Genomic DNA, 24,926 nt, shown 5'->3' with positions numbered 1-24,926 from the left:
ATGCTTTGTAAAGGAAAAGCTTCCGCACCATATTTTAATAGCTGTACATGAGCCTCCCATTGAAATTTCTCCCAGAAACCATTAACCAGTACTTTAGAAAAGAATGCTTGTTCAATGGAGTTCCCATGCAATGTATCACAGGAGTTTGCCGAGGATGCATACAGGGGGGTGGGGGGGGGGAGGAGAAGGAAAGAAAGAATATTAAATTTAATGAAATAATAAGTGTCCTTCTCTCTTGCAACAAATACAATAAACCCTTCATGTTTTTAATAATCTGCACAAAGTTAACTGTAATGACGTGTCTTCTGGAGTTTCTTCTTTTCTAAAAGCTTTGTAAAAAGAAATACCAGGAAAGAACAGAATTAAAATACATAACATTGTCCCAGGAACTTGGAGGCGTCTGTTAAATTGCAGTAAAAACTAACTAAATAAAAAATGACTGCCACAGCAAAGCATCAATTTTCCATAAGTTGTGTGAACATCCATAACCAATGACAGCATATTAACACTGTGTTTTGCTTTGCTTGTTTTAATCATGAGAATTCTATGACTTGAGAACTTAACTCCTAATACCAGAGCTAAAACCCTATTAGCGTGTTCAAATAAGCATTTGCAGGGAGACTGTTAAAGATATGTCAACAATATGAGCTCAGCTTTTTTTCGTAATGGAAAACACACATAGCTGAGGTCCACGTTTTATGTGTCTTTTAAAGAGAACTGGTTCAAATGAAAATAAATACAAGGCACTAGCAGAGATACTCACAGGGATGATCTGTCCACACACTCCGATGGGTTCATGCCTTGTAAACGTAAAATAATCTCCATCTGAAACAGATGAGAATGGTTACTCTCAAGAGCAGTTTGACTTGGCAGAACAAAAAAAAGGGGAGGGGGAAGAGCTTTAAGGATCAGCCTTTGATGGCAGTAAAAGAAATAGTTACTGAAATATCTTTCGTGAGCCAGCGTGGGAAATCTGGAGCAACCCAATTGTTTGCACCACATGCAAAGGTGACAGGCTTGGTTCCTTGGGAAAGAGGACAATCTGTGCACAAAGGGTATGTCGACACTGCAGTTAGACACCTCTGGCTGGCCTGTGCCAGCGGACTCAGGCTTGTGGGGCTTGGGCTAAGGGGCTGTTCACTGCAGCACGAGTTCTGGGACCCTCCCACCTTGCAGGGTCCGATAGCCTGGCTCCAGCCCAAACCTGAATGTCTACACTGCAAATAAACAGCCCCTTAGCTGGAGCGCGAGTCAGCTGGCACTGGCATCCGCGGGTTTTTAATTGCAGCGTAGACATACCCACAGAGGTTTTGGCAGTGACCTCAAAGGAAGCCATTTACTTACCTCCTCTGCTTCCAGGCTCGAAGAAGAGAAGAAAAAAGGAATCCTCTGAATCACTGAGGAAGAGCTCTGTGTGGCTTGAGAGCTTGACTCTCTCTCCCCCAACTGAAGTTGGTCCAATAAAAGATATTCCCTCACCTACCTTGTCTCTCTGAATCACTGACAATTATTTTTAGAGCCTTGAAAACCAAGATGGCAAAAAACAAATGTGGTAGGTACCAGGCTTTAGAATGAGACCTATGCCCAGCCTGAAGGTTTCATTTAGTGGGGGGCAGACTCCTGAGCTAAATCACTACAGTGAAGGGGTGAGCTGACTCATTTCAAGAAGTAAACAGAAACCTGAAAGCTCCCTGATTTGGGGGTCTGATCTTTCCTCTGTGCCAACCTTTCACATTGCTTCTGAGCTGCTGGTCTCTGAGTGGGCCTGTGTCTATAGGAACACACAGTATTTACAAATGTAGGCATCTGTTTATGCACTAGAATCACCTCAGCTAAATATGGGTAAGACTGGTGAGAAATGTACCTAGGCTCAGTCTCAGGGGAAAGGGCGAAAATTAGAGCTCGGAGTGCTTTTGGGAACCTGCAGCAAACTTTGGTCCCGTACATCTGGTAACAATAAATGGGTTAATCCAGAAATTTTCCTGGTTTTAAATATGGGCTTCAGCTTGGCTTTAATTAAAAACAAACTTTTTTAGGTTTACTTGTTTCTGTAAGTCTATTTCATTTTGTGTAGGGGAAACATACCCATAAAGCACTACTGTACATTAATCAGCTGGGATTTGGCTTCAAAGTTTTCAATAGACCAGAAACTGAATATTAGCTATAAAACAGTTATCAGCAGGCTATGTGCAGCAGAGGGAGACAAAAGAGGAAAAGGGTCAGTGAGAGCGAGAGAGAGAAAGAAAGATTAATAGAATAAGAGAGAGAAACAGAGTGTAACACAGGGGAAGGAAGAAGAAAGATGGTTGATGAATCAATTTGGTCTGCTCTGCCTAGACAGAAGGAAAAGAATAGGAGGAACTATAGAGACCGGCTTATAATTCAAATGATCAAAATGCTTTATTTGGAGCATATTTTTAAAAGAATCATAGAAGTGTGAGGTGAAAATACCAGCCTATGCTCGGTAACACCAAGATAAATGGCTCCTAGGCAGAAAACCTCAGACAACGTCACAGTAACAGGCCATCCCTGTATCATCATTACTGCACTACTTCATGCCCCCTGAGGTAAAGCTGCAGTGAACCCAAACATGGGTTGCGAAGTCAGCCAAATCATGGTTAATTTGATTGGACATAAAAGGCATGTTCTTTCCTCACTCAGAGTTTTCTTCATAGTGTTACCTCCGATGCTTGCACAGCTTCTGCCAGACTCCAGAATAACTGCCCTTTTTCGACACCTACTTTAAATGTTGGTCATCCACAGACCTCACAATTCTGGTGAAATTTTTGGGGATGTTTAATAACATTTCCTTCAGTCATCACTGCAGATGTCAAATTACCCAGAGGATGAAGGTGAAGTTGGAAATGCCAAAGGTGTATCTGTAGGCTGCCTGGTGCACACCATAAAACAAGTTTTTGCAATAGCAGAATAACTAAGTTTGATGAAGTGAATCATTTTAGCTAAACAATGATAGTTAAAAAGCCTGAATCCCATGTGCTCAGAAACTACACAGGCAACAATGAAACTTTTACAATTTTAATATAAACTTATAAAACTAGCAGTAATGAAAACACTTCTACTTTAAGCTGGTGTGAAAATGTGCTAATTCTCACTCACTCTCCTCAGCGCTCTCCTAGTAGCTGTCAGCAGGCAGGAGACTACCAGAGTGAGGTCTGTATATCTGACACCCGCACCGAGGTGACTGAAAGAAGATCCATCTATGCCAGACCACAAAGGTCTTGACTTTAATCTCTGCAGCACCTGAACCTGTCTGCAACTGCTTCAGGAGTGTGAGCTGTTGTCACTTGAGACAGCTTACTCTGAATCCCCATGGGAGGGCAGACCGGCTGTCCACTAGCTCTGGCCATCCCTCCTGAAGGACAAGCTTCCCACTGGGATCTCCTTAAATCAGCTAAATTAGCCCTGGTGAATTAGCCCTGGTAGACAAGGCTCTGGTATGTTGTACTGCGGCTGTTATTAGACATCTTTGTGTGCATTATTAGCCCATTACTCAGCAGAAAACACACAGATTTAGGTTTGGTGAGAAAGCAGATCCTAGCAGACTCCAGGGACAGCTGTGAAATCTAAAAGGATCATCCCTGTTAACCAATTTCATGACTTCTAAAAAAATTATTGTGTTGAAAAATACTTTAGAAAGTTACCATGAGTGGCTTGGGGAATGGCAACATGATATGCCATTCCACATCTAAGGCTACTCATTCCAATCCAGTCCCGATTAGTAGTAAATGGAAGTTGTCACTGCTTGATGACTTTTGAGAGCTGAAGTAGGTTACCCTCTAGGTCTCAGCTGAGGTCCTCTAGGTCTGTATCACAAAGTTCACCACCTCATTCATTATCAATCAACTTTGTAGACAGTAAGCAAAGAAACTGGAGATCATATGGGTCTGGTGACTGAGAGCCAAACTGTGCGCCCGTTTACTCATGCTAGCGAACACCTACACGAGTCATCCCCTTGGTTTCAAATGGGACATCTTGCAGGAGTGCGTGTTCACCAGCATGAATAAGGATAGCACATGGAGTAAGAAGGGAATGCAGGACCCTTAGAGTTGGTACCTCCAGGTCAGGGTGGAGGCATATGGCAGGACAATGTGTGAAGCTTGCACTGTTGCAGTACATACTGTAGCCATTTGGTAGGTAGGGGACTTCAGCCAGGCTGCTAATCTGACACCTCTCCTATTTTTTTCTATCAAATCGTTAAGGTAAATGCGGAAAAACAAACTAATTTGTCTCTTTTCAAGTTGTATTAAAACAGGGTTAAAGAAAAGAGCATATATTATTTTTTAAAAAATATATCCTCAGCTGGTGTAAATTGGCCTAGCTCACTGACGTGAATAGAGCCACCAATTCACAGCAGCTGAGGATCTGGCCCAAAGATTTTTTTTTATTATTATTATTTCCCAATTAAAAAATCCTGTTTATATTCAGGGATCTCTGCTTTGGTATTGGAACACCTTCCATAGGGGTATTCGACCAGATCTCTCACAGGAGTCGGACCATGTCCTAGGTATTTAGTTTTCACATATCTGGTAATGTGGCAGGTCTAATATGTAACCATACGGCTTGTACAGGGGCACGTAGGAGATAGAGATGAGAGATTCAGGAAACATTGGAAACACATTGTGTGATAGCCCGGATGTAACCAGAGCAGAATTGGTCCTATAACTTGTGATATGGCATATGCTGTAGCTACAGCTACATTTTGGACTGTGATAGCTTTATTAATCTAACCATTTCCAATCAGGGCCTGATTCTGCTGTCCTTGACATCAGCAGGGTTTTGCAATAGGGAGCAAAGGGCAGGGTGGAGACCTAACACTGAGACCAGAACAAATGTAACTCTAACAAACGCTCTTCCTTCTTAGCCACCCCTGTATCCAGTGCCTTCCTCCCTGTCTCTCCTTGGACTGTAGTTGTTTTAGAGAAGAAAAACCTTGTCAAAAATAAACATCAGAGGACTGTAGGGTATCTAATTAATGATCACATTTAACAGGCGGGGTGGAGGAAGAAATTTAATAGTGGTGTTTTTGTGGTTTTATTTTCATGGCTGATTTCCTTTAACAAGTTAACTGTAACTATGAAAAAACAGTCATCCCTGGGTAAGACCAGCTTTAAGTTGGTATAACTAACTTCACTCTGGTGTAACTCTACTGACTGCCGTGAGTTTACCAGAGTAACACAGTGGTGAATCAGACTCAGGGAGAAAATCCTTGCTAGTTAAAAAGGGCCAAATTGCACCCTCAGAAATTGAGATTTCACCCATTTGTGTCTGGAAAATCCCACGTTTGCACAAGGATATGGATACCAGTAACTGCAGGCCATTGTGGTTTGCACTTAGGGAGGCTTGCTGAAAATGCAGCCCCAGGAACTCAGACCACTTCACTAACAAACTCAGTTTTGCAGCTGCTTCCCTGCAGCGTGTTGGTTGTTTGCATTTTTAAGGACTGGAATAAACAGAGTATTTGTTCTCCCGAGTTGGCAATGCCTCTTACTCACCGACTTAACTTCTGTATTCCTGCTGGGCTCATAAGTGAGAAGGAGGCATTCACTGACAAGGGAAGAAGGGATTAGGGAGCAGGAAATTTGCTGAATATATGAATTTATGGTGTGCTCTGCACTATTGCTTGTGTCAATTTAAAGTGAAAGCAGGACACAAAGAATTTGGTGCTAATATTTTCTTTAGTCCTTACAGAAGAGCTTTTACGCAATGTTACAGTGCCATGTCTTTAGTGAAAATACACTGACTCATAGACTGTAAGGCCACAAGGGACTGTCATGGATCATCTAGTCTGGCCTCCTACACATTGCAAGCCTCAGAACCTAACCCACCTACTCCTGTCACAGATCTATAGCCTCTGGCTGAGTTACTGATGTCCTCAAATTGTGATTTAAAAGATTCCACCATTTACTCTAGTTCAAACCAGCAAGTGACTCATGCCCCATGCTGCAGAAGAAGGTGAAAACCCCCAGGATCACTGCTAATCTGATTCTGGAGAAAACTCCTTCCCAACTCCAAATATGGTCATCAGTTAGACTCTGAACATGTGGGTGAGACCCACCAGCCAGATACCTGGGAAAATATTCTCTTTAGTAACTCAGACCCCTCCCCATCTAATGTCCCATCTGGAGCTATTTGCTGGAGATATTTGCTAATCGCAGTCATGGATGGGCCATATGCCACTGTAGGCAATCTCATCGCAGACCATAGATTAGTATGCTTTCAATAGAAAATGGAAGGGGAGTAGGTTGTCAGCTAAATATGAAAGCTAAGAAAACTCAGCTTCATTTCCTTACTTCTTTACTAAAATAGAAGAGCAGAATAACTTGTCCCCACCACTTATGCCCCAGCTTTTCTCCCACACATATTATTAACTACTGATCCCACTGTACATCAGAAGGAAGCAGATACCATAAAAAAAGTCTCTTGTATTTATGGAAGTTTCTTGCTAATGAAATTACAAACTCTCTCAAAGTATCTGTGAATTTGGATCCAGTTTGAAAGACATGTCAAATGAGTTGGACAGTCACATCCTGGTCCATGCTGGGTATTACTAATCCCCATTTTAAACCACACAAATGAGCACAACTAAGGCTACAAGGTGGGAAAAGCAGGGGCAATAGGGGTGAAAAGTAAGGAGTAGCTTCAGTAGGAGAGCTACATGAAGGATTATGCACAGAATTTGCCCAAATCATGCCTATATTTTCAAATGCATCAGGGTGCATAATATTCATCTCGACAATTATATTTATATTTAAATATAGCTATAAAAAGCTATCTGTAGTTTACTTCATGGTACACATACATAAGGGTCCAAACATTCCCGTGAACGTGCATGTGAAGCTTTCCATTGACTTTAATCACAGTAAGTTATCTAGTTATCTAGTCCATCCCAGTGCCAGTTTAATATTGTACCCAACAGCATACTATCTAGTGATTTTTCCAATATGATTTTAAGCAATCCAATTGTAGGGCTTCCTCCACCTTCTACAAGAGGTTATTCCATAATCTAATAGGTCTCCTGGGTTCTCCATTTGGCCCAAGTGTGTTTGTGTAGATATATAAACAAAATTCCAAAGAATCATCATATTGTAGGTAGAATCTGCTGCTTCTGTGAATTCTACTTACCCACAGGAATGGTCATTCCATGAATCTTGTCTGCCCAACCTGCATAATACCTCAGAGTTTTGATGACTCCCTGAAGATCTACATAGAAAGCCTGCAGAAAGGGTTTGCCACTATTCAGCGATTCCATGGTCTGGAGGACAAGAGAAAGTGAAGAGAATATGAACAAAGTAGCACATCAGGCTCTGCAGACTGCAATACTCCAACTGCTCATGTAATGACATTAGTGACAGATGAATAGAAATGAGGATCAAACCAGGCTTCCCCCAACATCAGGAACTTCACAGTAGTGATTAAGACCCCATTTTACTGCTACTGTATTTTTTGGGGGGGGAGGGGGTGCTATAATACTAGGAACAAAGACTTCTCAAGAGTTGCATAGTGAAACTTTTGTCGAATATTTCAACTGATCTGAAACATACAGAATTTTTCTTGAAAAATCCTAGTAATTTTAAAAGTCCCTAAAATCCCTATGATTTTAAGTGTGTGTGTGTGTACACCTAATAGTCACTGTGATTAGTTCAAATACATAAACACAGCATTTCTTTAATCAGGAGCCAAGATAAAAATGCCTGTCAAACTAGGTTCTGCTATGTTCATGATAACAGCTGAGAAGGGACTCTTTGTAACTTTACATTAACTATCTGAATTCATAGAAGAATGGACGTATTCCTCTTTATATAATTGATGGGAATATAAAATTTTCTATAAACGGCTGCCAAAACCCCCATTGAGGCCTGAGATATCTACAGTGTACAGCCAGCTTATTTATTACCATCAAATACACAAGCTCTCCTCTAGGGAAGCTCATAATTTAACAAGCGAAGGGCCTCATTTTTAATTCAATTTTCCTATTGACAACAGTATCTTATTAGGCATCCTCTTAAGAGTCCCTAAGATTGTTTAGTGAAAAGAATCCAATAAAATGTCCTTAGATGTTGAATAGCTTAACTAACTTTCAACAGTTAGCATTATCTAATAGAAATTGTTATGAATGAGCACAGTGGAGATAAGATAGCAGGTATAACACATGACTAGATACAGACCATAAATGTAATTTGTATACAGAAGAGTAGCGGCCTAATTCTGCACTGACTTACATCCCAAACTGAAGTCAGTAGCACTGCCTGTGATGCAATTCAGCAAAGAATTTGGCTCTAGACATACAAATCAAATGACAGGCATAATGAGCTTGGTTTGTTGTCCACTTCCTTCTCCCCATGGCGATTTTACAGCATACACTGGTGGTAACATGATTTAAGTGTTGACAAAGCTGGAATTAAGATGTTCACCAGCTTAGTTCCAAAGCACTTGACATGCAGAAAACAACATTAACAATGCTTCAGTTTATAAGCTTAATGTATGTGCTAAATAGCATAATTTCTAAACTGTGCGTTATTGGTTCAGTACTGCACAGCATTTCATCTATCATTTTATTAAGTAGTACCACACAATTGGTTTTATGCAGTTATCCATTTTTTTATATTAGAACATAAAACCAAGTTACAAATACACACACACACAGCCTGATCCAAAGCCCATTCAAGTCAATGGAAAACCTATTCAGACACACTAGCCAATCTGACACCAACATCATGCACATTTACACATCTATGAACTTATTTGCTCTCAGAATATAAAGCTCATACATGAAACAACTTCTGATTTCCCCCTACACCACTTACAGCAAGAATTGCCCTGTCTCTTTCAACCAAGTCCGCTAGTTTATCCAAGAGACGGCCTCTTTCCGATGCATCCATTCTCCTCCACACTGAGCCTAGAGAGAAAGCAAGGCGAGCTGCCCTCACTGCTTTGTCCGTATCAACCTGTTGAGGAGGAAGGAACAATAAAGCTTTGGGGTAAACACTAACAGAGTATTAGTTGGTATCTGAAATTTCTGAACGGACAATATACCATAATCATACTATGAGGGGCAGGAGTTAATAAAAGATTGGTCTATCATCAGTGAAGATTCTGGAGTGGACTAGTCAGAGGTGTGGGTTTTGGTCTAGTGTACATTTGTAACCATTTCACAGAGATACTTTACCTTGTCAGCTTCCTGGATCTCACAGATTTGCTCTCCTGTCGATGGATTATATACTGGGAATATGTTCCCACTCTCAGAATTTTGCCACTCATTATTTATGAAAATCTAAAAAGGGGAAGAAGAAAAAAAGGCACTTTAAAGCTTTGAATCATTCTGTAGTACCAGTCATTTAGCAAGTAGCATTTTACTCATATGAGAACCTCACTGAAGTCACATTAAAGCCATCAATAAATGTCTGCAGACTCTGGCACCAAAGTGCTGAACTTGTTTCTGCTTTACAATGTTCAAAAGTTAAGATGAAGGACCTGATCCTACTGTCACTGAAGTCAGGGGCCTAAGGCCTAGATCCTCAAAAGGTACGTAGGCTTCTACCTTCCGGTGATTTAATTGGAAGTTAGGAGCTTAAATACCTGGGAGGATCTGGGCTTACGTGGCATGGTTGAAATTGAAATTTGCAACATCCACTGTACAAAAACAATCACATATCACTGACTTATGGGAGCAAAACCTTGAAACTACCAGGACTAAGGCAAGATGATGGATTAGTCACTCAAATCCCCATCTCAGCAAGTAAATGTTTCGTTACTGAAATAACCCAGACAATATTAAGTAATCTCAAACATCACAATTCTCCAAGAGATAGTCAGTTGATTATGACCAAATGGAAAAGTCACAGCACAGAATTAAATATCTGCACAGAACAATGGAAATTACTGTTAAGTCCTGTTAGTAATGATATCATCTTAATTGTCATGGACAAATCAAATGCAGATTTTAATTCTGCCTAGCAGTTGCTATTTTGGCAAAGGTTCATTACTGCGGGGCTCTGTGTTGGTAACTACATAGTAGGGGGTCCAAATTTCTACTGCATGACTTTGGAGAAAACAATACAAATTTTTATTAGCAAATATGAAATGCCCCCTTACAAATAATTCACTCTAGGGGGAAGTCCTGGACTCAGTGAAGTCAATGGAAGTTTTGCCATTGACTTCAGTGGGGGCAGGAGTTCCACCTTAGACTGGAGCGACAGGATTAAAGTTCATAGCCCGTTTTCTGCAAGGCAGTTTAAATTGTGATTATAGGGTAGACCCCTTTCTTCGGTTACAGCACAGAAAGCCCCTTCTGGGCCCTTTGATCTTGCAAGAAGCTGAGTGACCCTTTGAGTCAATGGGAGTGAGGAGGCTCAGCATCAATCCTTCACTGCACACAGTGAAGGGACCAATCCTGCAAAGTGTTGAACATCCGTCCACTTTGCCAGGAGGCCTTTAACACCATGGCCAATGAGGCATATGCTGTACAGAGCTGTCTCTAAATTGTAGACATCACTACTCTACTGTTTATGGTTTATATTAAGATTTTTTAATGACAACTAATTTTTCTGGTATGCTGGGAGACCACAATGTGGGTGGCCAATACACAGTGGCACATGGAGCTTCTCATCCCATATAAAGAGCTAATCAGAATTGCTTCCTTTCTCTGGCTCTGGGTCCAGTTCACCCCAAAAGGGGATGAGGAGAACATTGAGCCATGCTCTCCCATGTGTGCTAGCCCACGGAGCAGGAAAGCCAGGCAGATGGGAGTATGTTGCACTGCTAAAGATAGGATTTCTGTCTGACCACCCCAGGTATGGTGTGAGCACATTTCACAGTTTACTCAGGGTTGTATGCACCCTGTACATGCTAACCATGAGTAAGGCACTCAGGATTGGACCCTTCATTCATAACAACAGGAAAGATCTATGTTACTCAGAGAATATCTGAACATTTGTTTTTATGTAGAAATCTGCAGAGTTCAAAATACATGGGTCATGATAGTTTGCTACTGGTAGACTGGAATGTGGCTGTCTCTGTTAGTGCTGTTCTCACCACCCAAAATACAAAAATTCAATGGTGACTTGGGCAATGACGTTGGGTGGAAGCCATAAGTTTCCATGAGTTTTCAGTGTGAACCCTTCTTCACTTGAAAACAGTCCATTTTCACTGGAAAAATACATGCATTTGGCAACAACTGGCCCACTTTTGAGTTCATAGCTACATGACAGGAGATGACTTCATGACACACATTTCATACCCTTCTCGCTTCCTCAGAGATCAGTTAATCCTCACTGCTGAGCCTGCTCGGACAAAAATGGTACTTCCTATTTAAGTAACCTAAACATCATAGACTTGTCTAGACAAAAGTCATGACTTTGTCACCCCTTTTGATTGCTGTTACTGCCATTGCAGGAGTCTGCGCTCTGACTTCTATACCTGGGAATCACGTGAAGGGATCGCTGTCATACTGACAAATGTGCCTCTGAAGCTGTGCTCTGGACATCCACCCACAGAACATGCTTAAGAGAGATGGCCAAGGGCCCTGACTTCCCTAACAAATGATGTGCCTGGATGATGGAGCCACACAAACAGATAAAAGAAAATTTAGAGAAAAATCTGGTGAGACAAACCCATGGCCTTATTTATCATGGGCAGGATTTTCCTGTAGGCAAGAGGCAGATTGTTATACTTTGCGACTTTCAGTTCCTCTGCTTCATCGGCCAGGGAGTTGATTTAGATCTCATGGTCACATCTTGCCATGGCCTTGAAAATGCCTTTCTGCCATTTATGTTCTCAAACATTTCCCTGCTTATATGCTTCTGCCTTTTTCACTAATATATCAAAGTCCTCTTCAGAAAGTTCAGGTTTGTTGCATGACCATCTGAAACTAATTGTTCCAGCCATGGCATGTGACATAGCATTACGTATACCACTTTAGGCGATCACCCATTCGTCCTAGAGAATCTGAAGTTTATATATGTGATCATCAACTGCCTGTGTGTATTTCAGGGCTTCAACAGGATCCTCGGACATTGGAGACACTGGACATTGACTGTTGGTGGACATCTGGCTTTTGAGGAGTTGGGAAATGCAGTGAGACCTGAGGGAAGCTAGTCTTGGTCTGAGTTTGCTGGTGCTTCTGCACTGCCAAAGGCCTCATAAGATCTCACTATGGAGCAATTTCTGATGAGGATGTGGTCAGTTTCCTTCATGGCACATCCATTGTTTGAAATCTAGTTACTGTGATGGTTGTTAAGGTTAAAGTAAACCAGGAACCCATACGAGACAAGCCCTTTGCAGCACACGTCAAAAGCTGGGTGGTGGTGTCATGACTTGGGGAACCTTAACCAAAGCTGTCACAGTATCATACCGAGTTTGATCACAGCCAGTCATGGCACTGAAATCTCCAAGAACTAGCAGTGTGTCATATGGCGGAGTTGACTGGATTTTTGCTGCTAGCTGGTGATACAGTGCCACCTTGGCACAGAGCCATCATGTACCTGGCTGGCAGCCATAAACAGCCTTCTAACATCCCCATCACAAAACCAGACAGCTCTCCCTGCTCATCAGTGGACGAGGTCCTGGACAGATGGAAAACACATTACAAAAATGTGCTGAACCACATACATGCTAATGACTGTCCAGAGCTATGTGACCTGGCACACCACAAAGCTGCAGAGCCAGAGATGCACACTGATCCTTCATCATCCAAGGAAGTATGAAAGGTCATCCAAAAGTTACAGAATGGACATGCTGCTGGACCTGATGGCATTCCACCCTAGCTACTCAAAGATGCTTTGGAACCAGTGAGCGTTGGCCTGCATCAGCTGTTCTTAAGTGTGAGCATCAGCAGAAGGGAAAGATGACATCTTAGTGTCCCTGTACTAGGGCAAAGCATCTCACACCAAATGTAGCAACTGCAGGCCAATCTCATTATTATAAGTCCATGGAAAGGTCTTCACTTGCATTCGGCTTGGCAGGATGCAGCTGCTCCTTAACAGACATTGTCATCCACGCAATCAGATTTCACTGTTGGGTGGTCCACAATGGATGATGACTTTACCTTCTGGCTGAGCTGCATTTCTGCTTCATGTGGCATTTATCAATATCAACGTGGTTTTTGATTCAGTTGGCAGATCAGGATTTTGGCTCACACTGAAAAGAATTGGTGTTCCAGATGTTTTGCTAAATCTGGTACATGATCGTCACATCAGTCCCACTGTAAGAGTGCGCATTTGTTCTCAGCTTTCACAGCTTCTACCCAACCTCAGCTGCATGGCAGGGATGCATTCTCACCCTGGCACTAGTCTGTCAAACTATCAAGTGGATATTAGCATTTGCCACGCCACATGTTGGAATCAAGATTGGTCAAGAAGTGTTCACTGACCAAGACTATGCCAGCGGTGGTGCGATACTTTTGAAAAAGCCAGAGAATTTCAATCCCCAGTCTCCAAGACACTACCTGCACTGTGGAGGCATCTCATGACAGAAGGCCAAGGTTCAGAACCTCAGATCTGGGCCAACAGAACCCTTGGTGCAGGTGGGGTTGAGTGTTGACTAGTTTATCTACCTAGACTGCCAGCAGAGTCAAACAGTCACACCAAACTGGACTTTCTTCAACAATTAGGTCTCACTGTCTTTTGCATGAAGTCCATGTCTAACTTATGGATGGAAAAACATCTTTGCCCTAAGACAAAGTTCAGACTCTATCAAACTTGTGTACTACCTGTATTGCTGTATGGGTCAGAAACCTGGACCCACTTACAGGCAGACACAGAGCATCTAGAGGCATTCCATATGCACTGTCATCATCAAATTCTGAGGATAAAGTGGTTTGACTTTGTGCAAAATGTCATAATCTTGCAGAGATCTGATCTTCCTTCAACAGCTCATTATATTCCAAAGTGGTGTTGCATGCTTTTTGGCCACGATACCAGGAAAACACTGCAGCACACTATGCTCTCAAACTCTTCAACAATGTGCAAAGTTTTGCACACCTTACCCTGCCTGACACTGCCTGCAAAGACACCCCAGAGATTTGTGAATTTGCAGGATTGAGCCAGATCTGGGCACTTCCATATACCTAGTGTGACACCATCCATTGTAATCACTCTGGCTGGCACAATACTCCTCAGTTGACTGTGTGTGTTTGATAATTCCATGGGGGTTTGAATTTTGGTGAAACTCATCTGACTACAAATAGATCCATAATTCTATTTTTCACTGTGCAAAGAACATATAAGATTAGAACTGTTGCGGAGCTGGCTTCTACTAGAGAGACCAGGATCTAAAAGTCTGTACACATGGCTTGGAGCCAGGAACTCCTCCATTCCAATAATGGCTTTCACAATGTCTTCCACTGTCGCCTTGGGCAAGTCACTTTGCCTTCTGTCTTAATTTCCCTGTCTGTAATGCAGGGCTAGTAACACTTGCCTGCCTCTCTGGGGTAACAAGGGTTAACTGGAAGGTAACTGATTCTGAATGACTTGATGTGAAAATATTGTAGAGATGATGGATGTGTGTTCTGTATTCACAGTGGCCCATAGCAGAGAGGGACTGAGCCCCAACTGGTCCCTTCCCTGCACCCACCATTGAACTCATCTGGGGACACCTCCCGTAACCAAGACCCACCCTGCCTCCTTTTCCTTCTCCCAGACAAGGCCAGCCCTATGAGCAAAGGAGACTGCACCCCCATAGGAGCTCTGTAGGCAGTGTCAGCAGCAGGGCAGAGCGGCAAGGCACTTTCAGAACCCCTGGACTCTGGACATCCTTTCCTCACTGCTAATTGGTTGCTAGCTGCAAACTCCTCACACTGCTTTCCTTCACATTCCCTTTGCCTTCAGCCTCACTCTCTTTGCCCTGCTCCTCTCTATCCCACTGCAGTGTCCCCTTGCCTTTCCTTTCTTCCTTCTGCTCCCCTAGTTCTAAAAAATTCACCCCCTCCACCAGCTTCACCTTCACAGTATAAATAAGCTTGGGCCTAACATGGCATTTGCCAGATATCATTTTGTTTGGATGTTGCATCCTTGGTCTGGCAGGGGTATTGACTGTAAGCTCATTAGACGAAGGACTGTGTTGTCCTACTGGTTTGTACAACACCTAAAAAATGGGGCTTTGCTCCCAACTGGGACACTATGGTGCTTACCCAACAGAAATAATAAAACTCATCATCTGTAGTAACACCACGTGCTGGACTCATCCGGCATGTTATTGTCACTTCTTAGCGTATATTTTAAACCAGATTTGATATTACAAACAAAGAGCTGGCTATGACCTGTGTAGAACAAGGATTTTGCTGGCAGCCTTTCCACTGACTTTAATCGACTTTACATTAGGCTCATACTGGGGCGGGGGGGGGGGGGGAGGGGGGAAGGAGGCTCTCCAGAAGCAGATGGCCAGGGAGGTGGCAAGGATGTTTGTCCAAGGTTGCAGAGTGCACAGAGACATGAAGCGTCTTACTTAATTTTTCTGTCTTGAAGTAATAAAACATTTGGACTGAATAAAAGAAGTTGAGATGGGAGGGAAGGAGACCAGGGGGCAGGAACGGCAGTTTGGTTTTCTTCCCGGATGGAATTGCTCTGGTTTTGTAAAGAGCTTAACAAATGCCACAACATGTTCTGCTGGGACCAACAACAATCATCAAGTTCACCAGTATGTAGGACATGTATATATTGTTAAAATGCATTTCAAAGCAGGGACTGGATATAGCAACACAGAAGTCACAAAACTAACTTGACCTATCTGATGTAATATTTTTATTCAATACTCCATTTATCCCCATAGTGTTTAAAAAGCAGCACCAGCAAAGATTCTTAGATAGGGCACGGGAAAGATCTGTTTGGCATAATGCTGAGGTAGAAGGCAAAAGAAATTGCTACTGTTAATGGTTAATGTTAGTTTCTTCCTGTTCCACTTTCTATAAACAAGGTAATGCCTATACAAGCTCATTACTGTAAACTGAGCACATTTAAATTGGCAGTAAAATCAGAGTATTTACTCTAGTGCACATATAAAGTACCTCGTCCAATGTTTTGGAACAGTTTCAAGTCTTGAAATCCAGCAGCTGGCGGCTTTACAAGCAAAACGTTACACTTAAATAACTCACTTTTGAAAGTTTTAGGTGTTCTGTGTCAGGTAGTACCATTCAGCAGACATTCATACCACCAAGACCCAGATTCTTTTGCAATAAATTTGCATTCACTAGAGCTTTTATAACTCTTCCAGCACTACTGACTCCAATGGCTGTTGATTAAATGTATATATCCTGTACATTTAATCTGACTTTCATTATGGCCACTTCATAAAAATGCCATGGAATGGACAAGTGATGACACATTGCAAGGACAAGGAATCCCTGCAAAGCCTCAAATTGGGTTTTTTTTTCTTCCTTATTTATAGTGACCATTGTAGTGGCTCGCTCTAAATCAGGGAAAATATTTGACAGCAAATGTTCCTATCTATGGATTATATATAACCCATCCTAAACACCAGATGAAAAAAGGGATAACCCTAGGAAAAGAAGGGCTTGCTTCCATGTAAATCATGCTACAAATTGGACAACACCCAGCGAGCTCATTGTTCAACCTCAATTGTGAAAGCTATTCACATTTACTATTCCCCTGGAATCAATGTTAATTAAGGCTGAGTGAGGCCATAAATCAGCCCTTGGTTTTTACAACTTAATTCAGCATTAAGCATATATATTTAAATAAAAGGTAACTGATTAACCACTTGAGTTTTCCAGGAGTTGCTGAAGTAATTTGTTTTTGTTTGAATCCTAGTGTTCACTTTTGTGGTTTGCAATAGGGAAAAGAATAAGTATACAGTATGTCATGTATTAGCTATGTGGCAATGTGAGTAGTTAAGTAATCTAGTCCACTGGGTGTTGTCAATGAAACTGTGCCAAACGAGGGGGAAAATAGTGGAGAGATTTTGGAAGCAATGCAGTAAGCATTAAGTTTGCCATCTACCCTCATTTAAGTGAGTACTTCAGCCATGTCAGACCAGTAAGAGAGAATAGAAACTCTCCCATTTTATTCGTGTTCCTTGTCAAATAGCCCACAAATCTATCCAGTACAATGAACTGACCAATCATAATGCATCAGTGCTGACGCCATAATGTAACAGGTGGGGGAGGTTGTTATTCACTGTTCAAAGTGCCATCTATTCACAAGGGGCATCAACAAGAGGGCCCTCTTGCCCAACTCTTGTGATGGGCTCAAAACACTTTTCCAAAAGAGTAGGGATATTCCTGCTGTCATCAGAGATGAAGAGAGGGGAGGAAAAAGAGGGGGAATTGTACTGGAGCCCTGAGCTCAGGTCCCTCCACCCCCCTATCCCAAAATCATCTGTAACATCTAAGTAAAATGAAATGGGAGAGGGTGTGTCCCCATATTTCTCTTGCCAGGCCAGGGTTTCGTGGTTAATATTCTCACTCACTCTCATGCACACACACATAAACAGTTTCTAATCCAGAGCTTTGAATGCCTAATGGTTGCCCCAATTTTTGCCTGGGGAATCACGTCATTAGTAGGGCCTTGGTTAATCACATACAAATCCCATTGACTTCACTGGGTGTTGTAACCAAGGGAAGCATTGGCCCATTGATTAGGACACATGGCTGTCCCAAACACGACGGGATACCTAGAAAAATGAAACCTGTGGTATCATCCTGAATATTATAGAAAACAAGCACTGGATTTCTCGGTGTCACCTGGAGATACTGCAGACATATAATCTCGGTCCTATTTTTTATTTTGGATCATGCATTATGGTATATATGGCCTGAATTTTAAAGCTACTGAGAACTGGCCTTAGTAGGATTTGTGGATGTTCATCGTTTCTGAAAGATCAGGGTAGTAGTAGCAGCTGTTTTAGCCTAACGCAAAGCAGTCTAAGCTTCATGAAGAAACCATTATAATAGCCCAGTTAACTAGTAGTCTGTCCCAGTTGAGGCTTGATCATTATTAGTAACAATGTTCACCTCAAAACATCGCTGTAATTCATTTCTAGAACATGATCGGTTAGCAAATTTATGTTTACAAACTCCTATTAAGTGACACCCCCCCGCTTCCCCCGCCCCGCCCCCACAAATATGCCACAGAGCTAATATCTTCTGTGCTGCTCTGAATCGAAAGAAATTTGTTTTTGTTGAATTACAAATTCCTTCTGATGTTTACCCTGGGGCTAACTTTGGCTTTGGGAAGCGGAACTGATTTTTAAATCCACCAGGGATTCCTGCATGTTCATTGCCTCTCCTGCTTACTGTCTTCTCTAAAAATATGCAGGAACAATAGCATTGGGGTTGTTTTAATTCAGCAGAGCAATCAACACAGGTGGCAACAATGTAACTTTTCATTTCCTTTTTTTAAAATGTTCTCAGATGATGTGCTAGTGAAATGGATGATTTACATTCCTAATTCAATATTGCTTAGTGATGATGTCATCAGACTTTTTCTATAAGATCCCCAGGTGCACAAGTAAGAACCTCCGCCAGTGGACAGACAGTGGCCTAGCTTTCAGTTCCTTTGAGATAGAATTATTTTCCCATGGATTTAATAAACAGTGTTTTTGTACTTTTGCTGATCCAAAAATGTTTTTTTGGTACAGGAAGAGGATTTTAACATCCAAATAATAATGGCTTCCCACAGGAGACATGGTTCTGGATGAATGCAGGAATGAATGGGAATTTCCTAACTCAATTGATTTAGTAGCTGGTTATAGTTTTGTTCTATCAAAGTGATCCCTTTTTCATATGTGGCTTTTTTCCTTGGAGAGCCTTCAACGCCAAGGCTACAAGAGAGGGGGAGGGGGCATCAGATGCCAAAGTACTTTATGAAGGAATCACAGCTGTTTGGCCCCCAGCATCTTCTCATAGTTGGAGGAATTAAGAAATACATAATAGCACTTTTCGGGGGTGGGGGTGGGGGGAGGCACACTTTTAGAGGCATGCAAAAAATTCAGCATCAGTCCCTTGGTAAATGTTTCATAACATCACAGATACTGGGCACCTGTACCTCAGTCTGGTCAGGAAATTTCATATCCTTTCCCATCTCAGCAACTTCATTTCCTCTCCTTTGGACACATTTCAGGAGTTCTAACAGTTCGTCATTGGGAAGGGAATGAACTAGATGGGATTGCCAATCAGAGGTGCAGCTTGTTTATTTTCTCAGGCTTTGTTTTCCTTCACTTTTATGGCTGCCTTGATACAACAAGCCTCCAGCATTCTAGACAGTGTGTCACAGGGCATTTCTGTGATTGCCTGGGAATCGACAGGTGGCTACAGAATCCGGAAAAATCCATATTTTATAAACTAGCGTCATGATGGCAAAATACAATCTTGGCATGTCGGTGGAGAACTTGGTGATTGGTCAACAAACTAACTATAAATAAAATAAGGTGTAGTGCAGTGAATGAACAGAGTACACAGTGCTTTGCAGTGGCTGCTAAACAAACGATATGGGCTATGCACTTTTAAGCAATGTGGAGTTCTGTTTATAAAGCCAGTGGCATGACATGGTCCAATGTTTGGGCCGTGCCAGTGATGGGACCACTTTTGAACCTGAATCAATAGATGGATAGAAGAATCACAGCTAGAGGCAGGATATACAGATTAATGGTATAAACTGCCAGTGGCTATTCTGTTGTTCACTAAAGCAATGCTGAGGGAACAGTGTGGCTCCCATTGAAGTTGTCCAGCGTTTGTTTTCATAATAAGGTGTCTTTCAAATGGGGACTGTTTGTAATCACTTTAATTAGAGTGACAATGAACTGTGAACAAGATTTAAACTCTGGCAAGCAAGCCAGGACTGCCAATGAACTGCTGTTCCATCATGAGGGGACCAATCCCATTTGCACTGAAGTAAATAGAAAAACTCTAACGGACTTCAAAGGGAGCAGGAGCAGGCCCCTAGGTGATGAAAAGGTAGCTACGCAAGCAGCCAGTAGGGAGATGTTTGTATTGGGAGGTTCCATTGCTTTACTGGAGACTGAAACCAGCCAGAAAGACTGTGAATCCCACACGCACGTTGATTTTCCTTCTTTGGCTGCCTGTCTGTTGACTTTTATTCAGCTCTGCCTGACCTCCCAAATAAGAAGAGATTTCTAAAGGAAGAAGAGCATTCTTTTTTTTACCAGGTGGGATTTTTCCCAGCTCTAATTTGGATGTAGAGCCAGGAACAAGTTGTCATGGCCCTTAAGGAAACACTGCCATAGAATGGGGTTTTCATTCGTTAACTCAAATTTAGGTTTTATTAAAAAACACAAGATACAAAATATCTAAAATCCAAAATGTATCAAGTGGGAAATTTAGAACATTTGCAACTAGGGACTAAAGTATAAGAACCAGAATGGGGAATTGCCTAGAAACTGACACAGTGAAAGTGACATGACAAGCCCAGTTTCATTGTCACTACTGGATGAAATGCAAAACACTTCAGGTGAAAAGTAAACTATTTTTTAAAATTTCTCTTTTGAATAATCTAAAATGTTGTGCACAACAGATAAGATCTTTATGAACTATACTGGGACAATTTAATCCTACTGTAACTTCATTAGCTTCGTTAGACTGGGAAAGGATTTGGCCCACTATTTTTGTTTTAACATTGTCCTTTAAGTCCTATTTCAAAGAGAAGAATCTAGTTTCCTACTGACAAAGACAGTCCCCCCCCCCCCGCCCATGTAAGAGTGATTCCATTTTAATGTGGTTCAAGTGGAGATTTTATTTTAATTAAAAGCAAGTGGGACATTAAACTATACACAACTGATGGGACAAACAGCTTCTCTCTCTCTCTAGTGTTCCAGACCATCAAAAGAAGCCTCATACTGAAGCCTTTATTCAGCCAATAAGTCCCAGATAAAGTCCGTGGGTGAAGTTCTGGCCCCACTGAAGTCAGTGAAGGCAAAACGTTCCTTGACTTCAGTAGGGTCAAGATTTCTCCCAAAGAGACCATGAGCAAGGACAAGGACTGGGCCCAGGGAAAGCCTTCCAGAGTCAGACAAGATGTGTCTTGCACCAAGCTCTGCAGGCTAGTAAATTCAGGATCAAGTCATTCCATCTCTGAGCCAAATCCTCAGCCCTAATAAGGTGCTTTGCACCATAATGGTGAAATAAATAAGTCTTTAAGTTGGTCTAGGGATCCCTCCGGTATAAGGGGCGCATTAGGGGCAGGTAGCATATGGCCAGACTCATGATCTTTGGGTGCCGCAATGGCCACAGAGGCTCTGCTAACTTATGCTGAGAGCTGAACTGCCTGCCGCAGTTCCATGGATTGGGATGGATTGAAATGGAGTAGAGTCACCTTTACCACCCCTTTGAGGCTTATCCCAAGTGCTGTGTGTCTGGATAGCTCTGATTGGGGCCTATCGCTTTTCTGGATATAATCCTCAAACAACAAGGGCTTGATCCAAAATCCATTGAAGTCAATGACGGTCTTTCCATTCACTGCACTGGGGTGTGGATCAGGATTTAAGTTTTTAAAATAGTAAAGCACATCAATATCTTGAGAACAGAGTTTCAGGGCCAGATCCTGCTCTTACTTATACCAGTGTAAATCAGGAGTCACTCCCATTGCAATGTCCATTGAGTTAAAACGGTACAGCTGGAAGTGGCTGTGGCTTGAGGAGAAGTTCTGTGGGAAATTCAACTTCTGAGTAGTAGCGGGAGACACTGATCGGGTTTGACAACCTCCTGTCAATCGGTTGTGCAAGTGGAATGTAACATGATTTTTCTTCTCCCTATGAAACAAAATCCTCGCACCAAATGTTTGATCTGCCTATCTCCCTGGCTTAATTAGTCTTCTGTCTTTCTGAGAGTTGAGTCTGCTCTTTTGCAAATGGCAGCACATCAGACAAGGGGAGACCTGTCGTGTTTATTTTCTAAGCCATAGGGGACACCTATTTGAAAAAACATCCAGCTTATCTAAATGTTTTTGTTTGTATGATTTTGAATTAGGAGGTTTGGGTAATTAGTTGAGGAGATTAAGTATGTCTTAACAACGTGCAGTAGTAGCATGCTTACTTAACTTGTTTCCTTCACAAGTATTTCCTGCATAAAACCTAGTCTGCCAAACACCGATTATATCCTTTTCTATTTGAGTTTCTCACTGTGGCACATGCTGATGAAGCAGCCGTTATTTTAATTCAGTCACACTAAAGGGATTAATTTTGCGTTTGGTTCTTCCAGAAAATTACTCTAGGAGGGAAAAAATATATCAAAGTGCATTGTTTGTTACACTGTCCTTGTAACAGATCAGAAACATCTTATTAGTTTTGGTTGTATTATTGCAGCCTATAAACACAATTTTACACGCAGCACTGGAAGTAATTGCTTTTCTCAAAGTAATTTGCACCTTTTCATTTAATGAAGAATTTATCTGCTGATAGTAGCACAATACAGGGACAATTACACTTGCACTAGTCCAGCTAATATTTCATGTAATCCTAACAAAACTTTCAGTCATACTTTCAGTAGTGGGGCTCTCTTTAATTTCTGGTGAAACTCTCCGCTGTCTTAATCTGCCCTGCATCAGAAAGGGTTTTGTTGGAAACTAGGATTCCTGAAACATTTATTATGCACTGGATCTGCCATTTAGAGAAAAGAAACGCCATTCGTGAACAAGTAACTGCAAATTTGGTTACATGTGAGGGGAAAAATTATGTTTAGGTCACACAGTCCATCTGGTTGATTGCACTTACTGAGACCTAAAAATTAAACAATGAGAGATTTCTAAAAATTCATTGTCAGGAACTGGGGGGAGGGAGGAGGTATTTGTTTTGAAAATCAATTATTGAGCTGCCAGTTCACTTTAATGAAGTTGTGGCAATTAAGAAATGGATCCTGGAAACCCTTCCTTTCACCAGTATCCTTACACAAGGACTTCCATTTTAGGCAGTGGGTATAAGGACTATTCAGATAAGGATTTTTTTTAGAAATGAATCTAAAATTGAACATCATGTTTTTTCCTGAATCATGCATAGGTGCTTGTGTGCTGTGCTTGTTGTTGTGCATCTCAGCACTGATTTGGTAGTTAAATAATACTACAAAACAGAATTACGTGTTCATTTTTGCATGGGAGAATGATTCTAATATTTAAATGAAGACGGCAACATTAGTCTTCAAAATTGTTTGTAGTTAACTATTTGCTATTTCACATGTTCATTACCAAAGTGCAGGGTGTTGCTTACAAACTAGGCCACATTTTAGCTGCTCTACATAAGTATTTCTCCTGCTAAGATCTTGAACATTACAGACAACTCTGCCCTCAGAAAAATGTCATGGAAGAGTTCAGTTTGACTTGAAAGTCCCACATGAGAAAATCACTTTATAACCACATATGAGAAATTGCTGGAATGTCAACTTCGTTTGCAGTGGCCCCATATGGCCCGATCACTCTCCCTGGCATGATAAATCACTGGCAGAATCCTTACCTTAGCACGTTTGATCTCAGCTCAGCAAGACTTGGTTTTGATGTGAAGAACTCCAGATCTGTTAGGTCAGAGACAAATAGCAGAGCCACTGACCTGCAAAGTGCTAAGTCTATATTAGACCCAAGTGAACAGTCATGGCTTCTGGAAAATTTGCCCCCACTGGTATCCCACTAACCTACTTAATGTTTGCAAATATTTCTGTTAGAGCATTTTGAATGTATTTGCTAAATGATACCGATGAAACTTCCTTTTATTGTAGGTCCTGCAGTGCAAAAATTACCTAAAAGTGAAAAACCAGACAGCCCAAAAAGCATTTAGGAATATAACCTTGGATTAACTGTTATAATTGTCAGCACTTCAGGGATATATAAAATCAAGCTGAATATTTATCAGCCTGATTGGATTTCTGTGGAACATCTATACATTTTAAAGTTTACACTAACCCTGTTCTACCCAAAGTGCATTCACTGATATATCTAGTAATCATGATATTCACTAATACATCTAATAAGATACGTGCAGGTGATTATTTGACTTCCCAGACTGGTTATAACTGAAGACCCCAAGCCACAAAGTCTTGATCTAAATCTGAACTTTCCCAAAGTTCTGGAGGCCCTTATTCCTGGGGCTCAGTTCTGGGTCTGATACAGGTTAAATTGTCACTTGTCTCTAGGATACTATGCAGGAACATTAACCTTCCTGAAAATGGGACATTATTAATGGGCTTCAGAAAGAGAATAGCTTGGCATCATCAGCATTAAGTTACGTCACATTATGTACCACTTACACTCTAGGGAATACCACCCGTGACATCCTTGGTGAAAGCCTTTAAAACAAGTTGTTGTGTTTGGTAGATGCTGGCGTGAAGTAATTCCCAAAAGACTAATTTGGAAACTCTTTCATCAATTGCTCTTCAAAAAGATATAGAACACATCATCTCTCCTCTTCTCCAAAATGACAGTGGAATCTCTTTGCTCACAGGCACAGATGAACAGGGGCTTTTCTTTCCAACAAAGGAGTTTGCGAGGGTTTTGATTTGTTTATTTTAAACATGGTTTCTCTCTTGAAGGAAATAAAACTTTAGTTAGAGTCCCTTGCCTCAGAGTTCAATTTTGATTCCTCCTTCAGTTATTTCAGTCAATTAGCCATTGAGTCCACAAACAGAAAATTGGAACAGTCCATTCGACTTACTTTCTATTATCCATAAGGCTGATTGGGGAAGGCTGGGATTAAGTTGTCAAAAGTATCCCACTGTGTTTGGATATCTGACAGATTTACACCCCAAGGTACACTGTGGTGCTAAGACGAAAATTGGATGTGAAGAGTTCTTGCAGGAGTTGATTACAGTGCTGAGCAAATAAAACACTTAGGGGTATAACAAAATAATGCCAATATTTAATGGTGTTTAACACTAGTCTTTTTATAATTGTGAGCTATTCATTATGACCTGCATGAAAAATGAGCTCTTTTATTTACCTCTAAATAGAAGCAGACCAATA

At 41.5% G+C, this 24,926-nt stretch overlaps 1 protein-coding gene across 2 annotated transcripts in view; it reads right to left on the bottom strand.

Annotated features, from left to right (window-relative positions):
* The window catches only part of ALDH1A2 (aldehyde dehydrogenase 1 family member A2), a 69,043-nt gene that overhangs the window by 27,721 nt on the left and 16,396 nt on the right, over positions 1 to 24,926 (bottom strand). For both annotated transcript variants that reach the window (XM_048867208.2, XM_048867207.2), the window contains exons 2-5: positions 9,188 to 9,292; positions 8,826 to 8,966; positions 7,144 to 7,273; positions 764 to 825 (exon numbers count right to left, since the gene is read on the bottom strand). In XM_048867208.2, the coding sequence (XP_048723165.1) occupies positions 764 to 825; positions 7,144 to 7,273; positions 8,826 to 8,966; positions 9,188 to 9,292 (438 nt within the window). The remainder of the gene's footprint in view (positions 1 to 763; positions 826 to 7,143; positions 7,274 to 8,825; positions 8,967 to 9,187; positions 9,293 to 24,926) is intronic.

Source organism: Caretta caretta, chromosome 10 (assembly GCF_965140235.1).
Source record: "Caretta caretta isolate rCarCar2 chromosome 10, rCarCar1.hap1, whole genome shotgun sequence".
NCBI classification, from domain to species: domain Eukaryota; kingdom Metazoa; phylum Chordata; order Testudines; family Cheloniidae; genus Caretta; species Caretta caretta.
The sequence above is the reverse complement of the archived record's forward strand: the minus strand, read 5'-3'. Positions and strand labels throughout refer to the sequence as shown.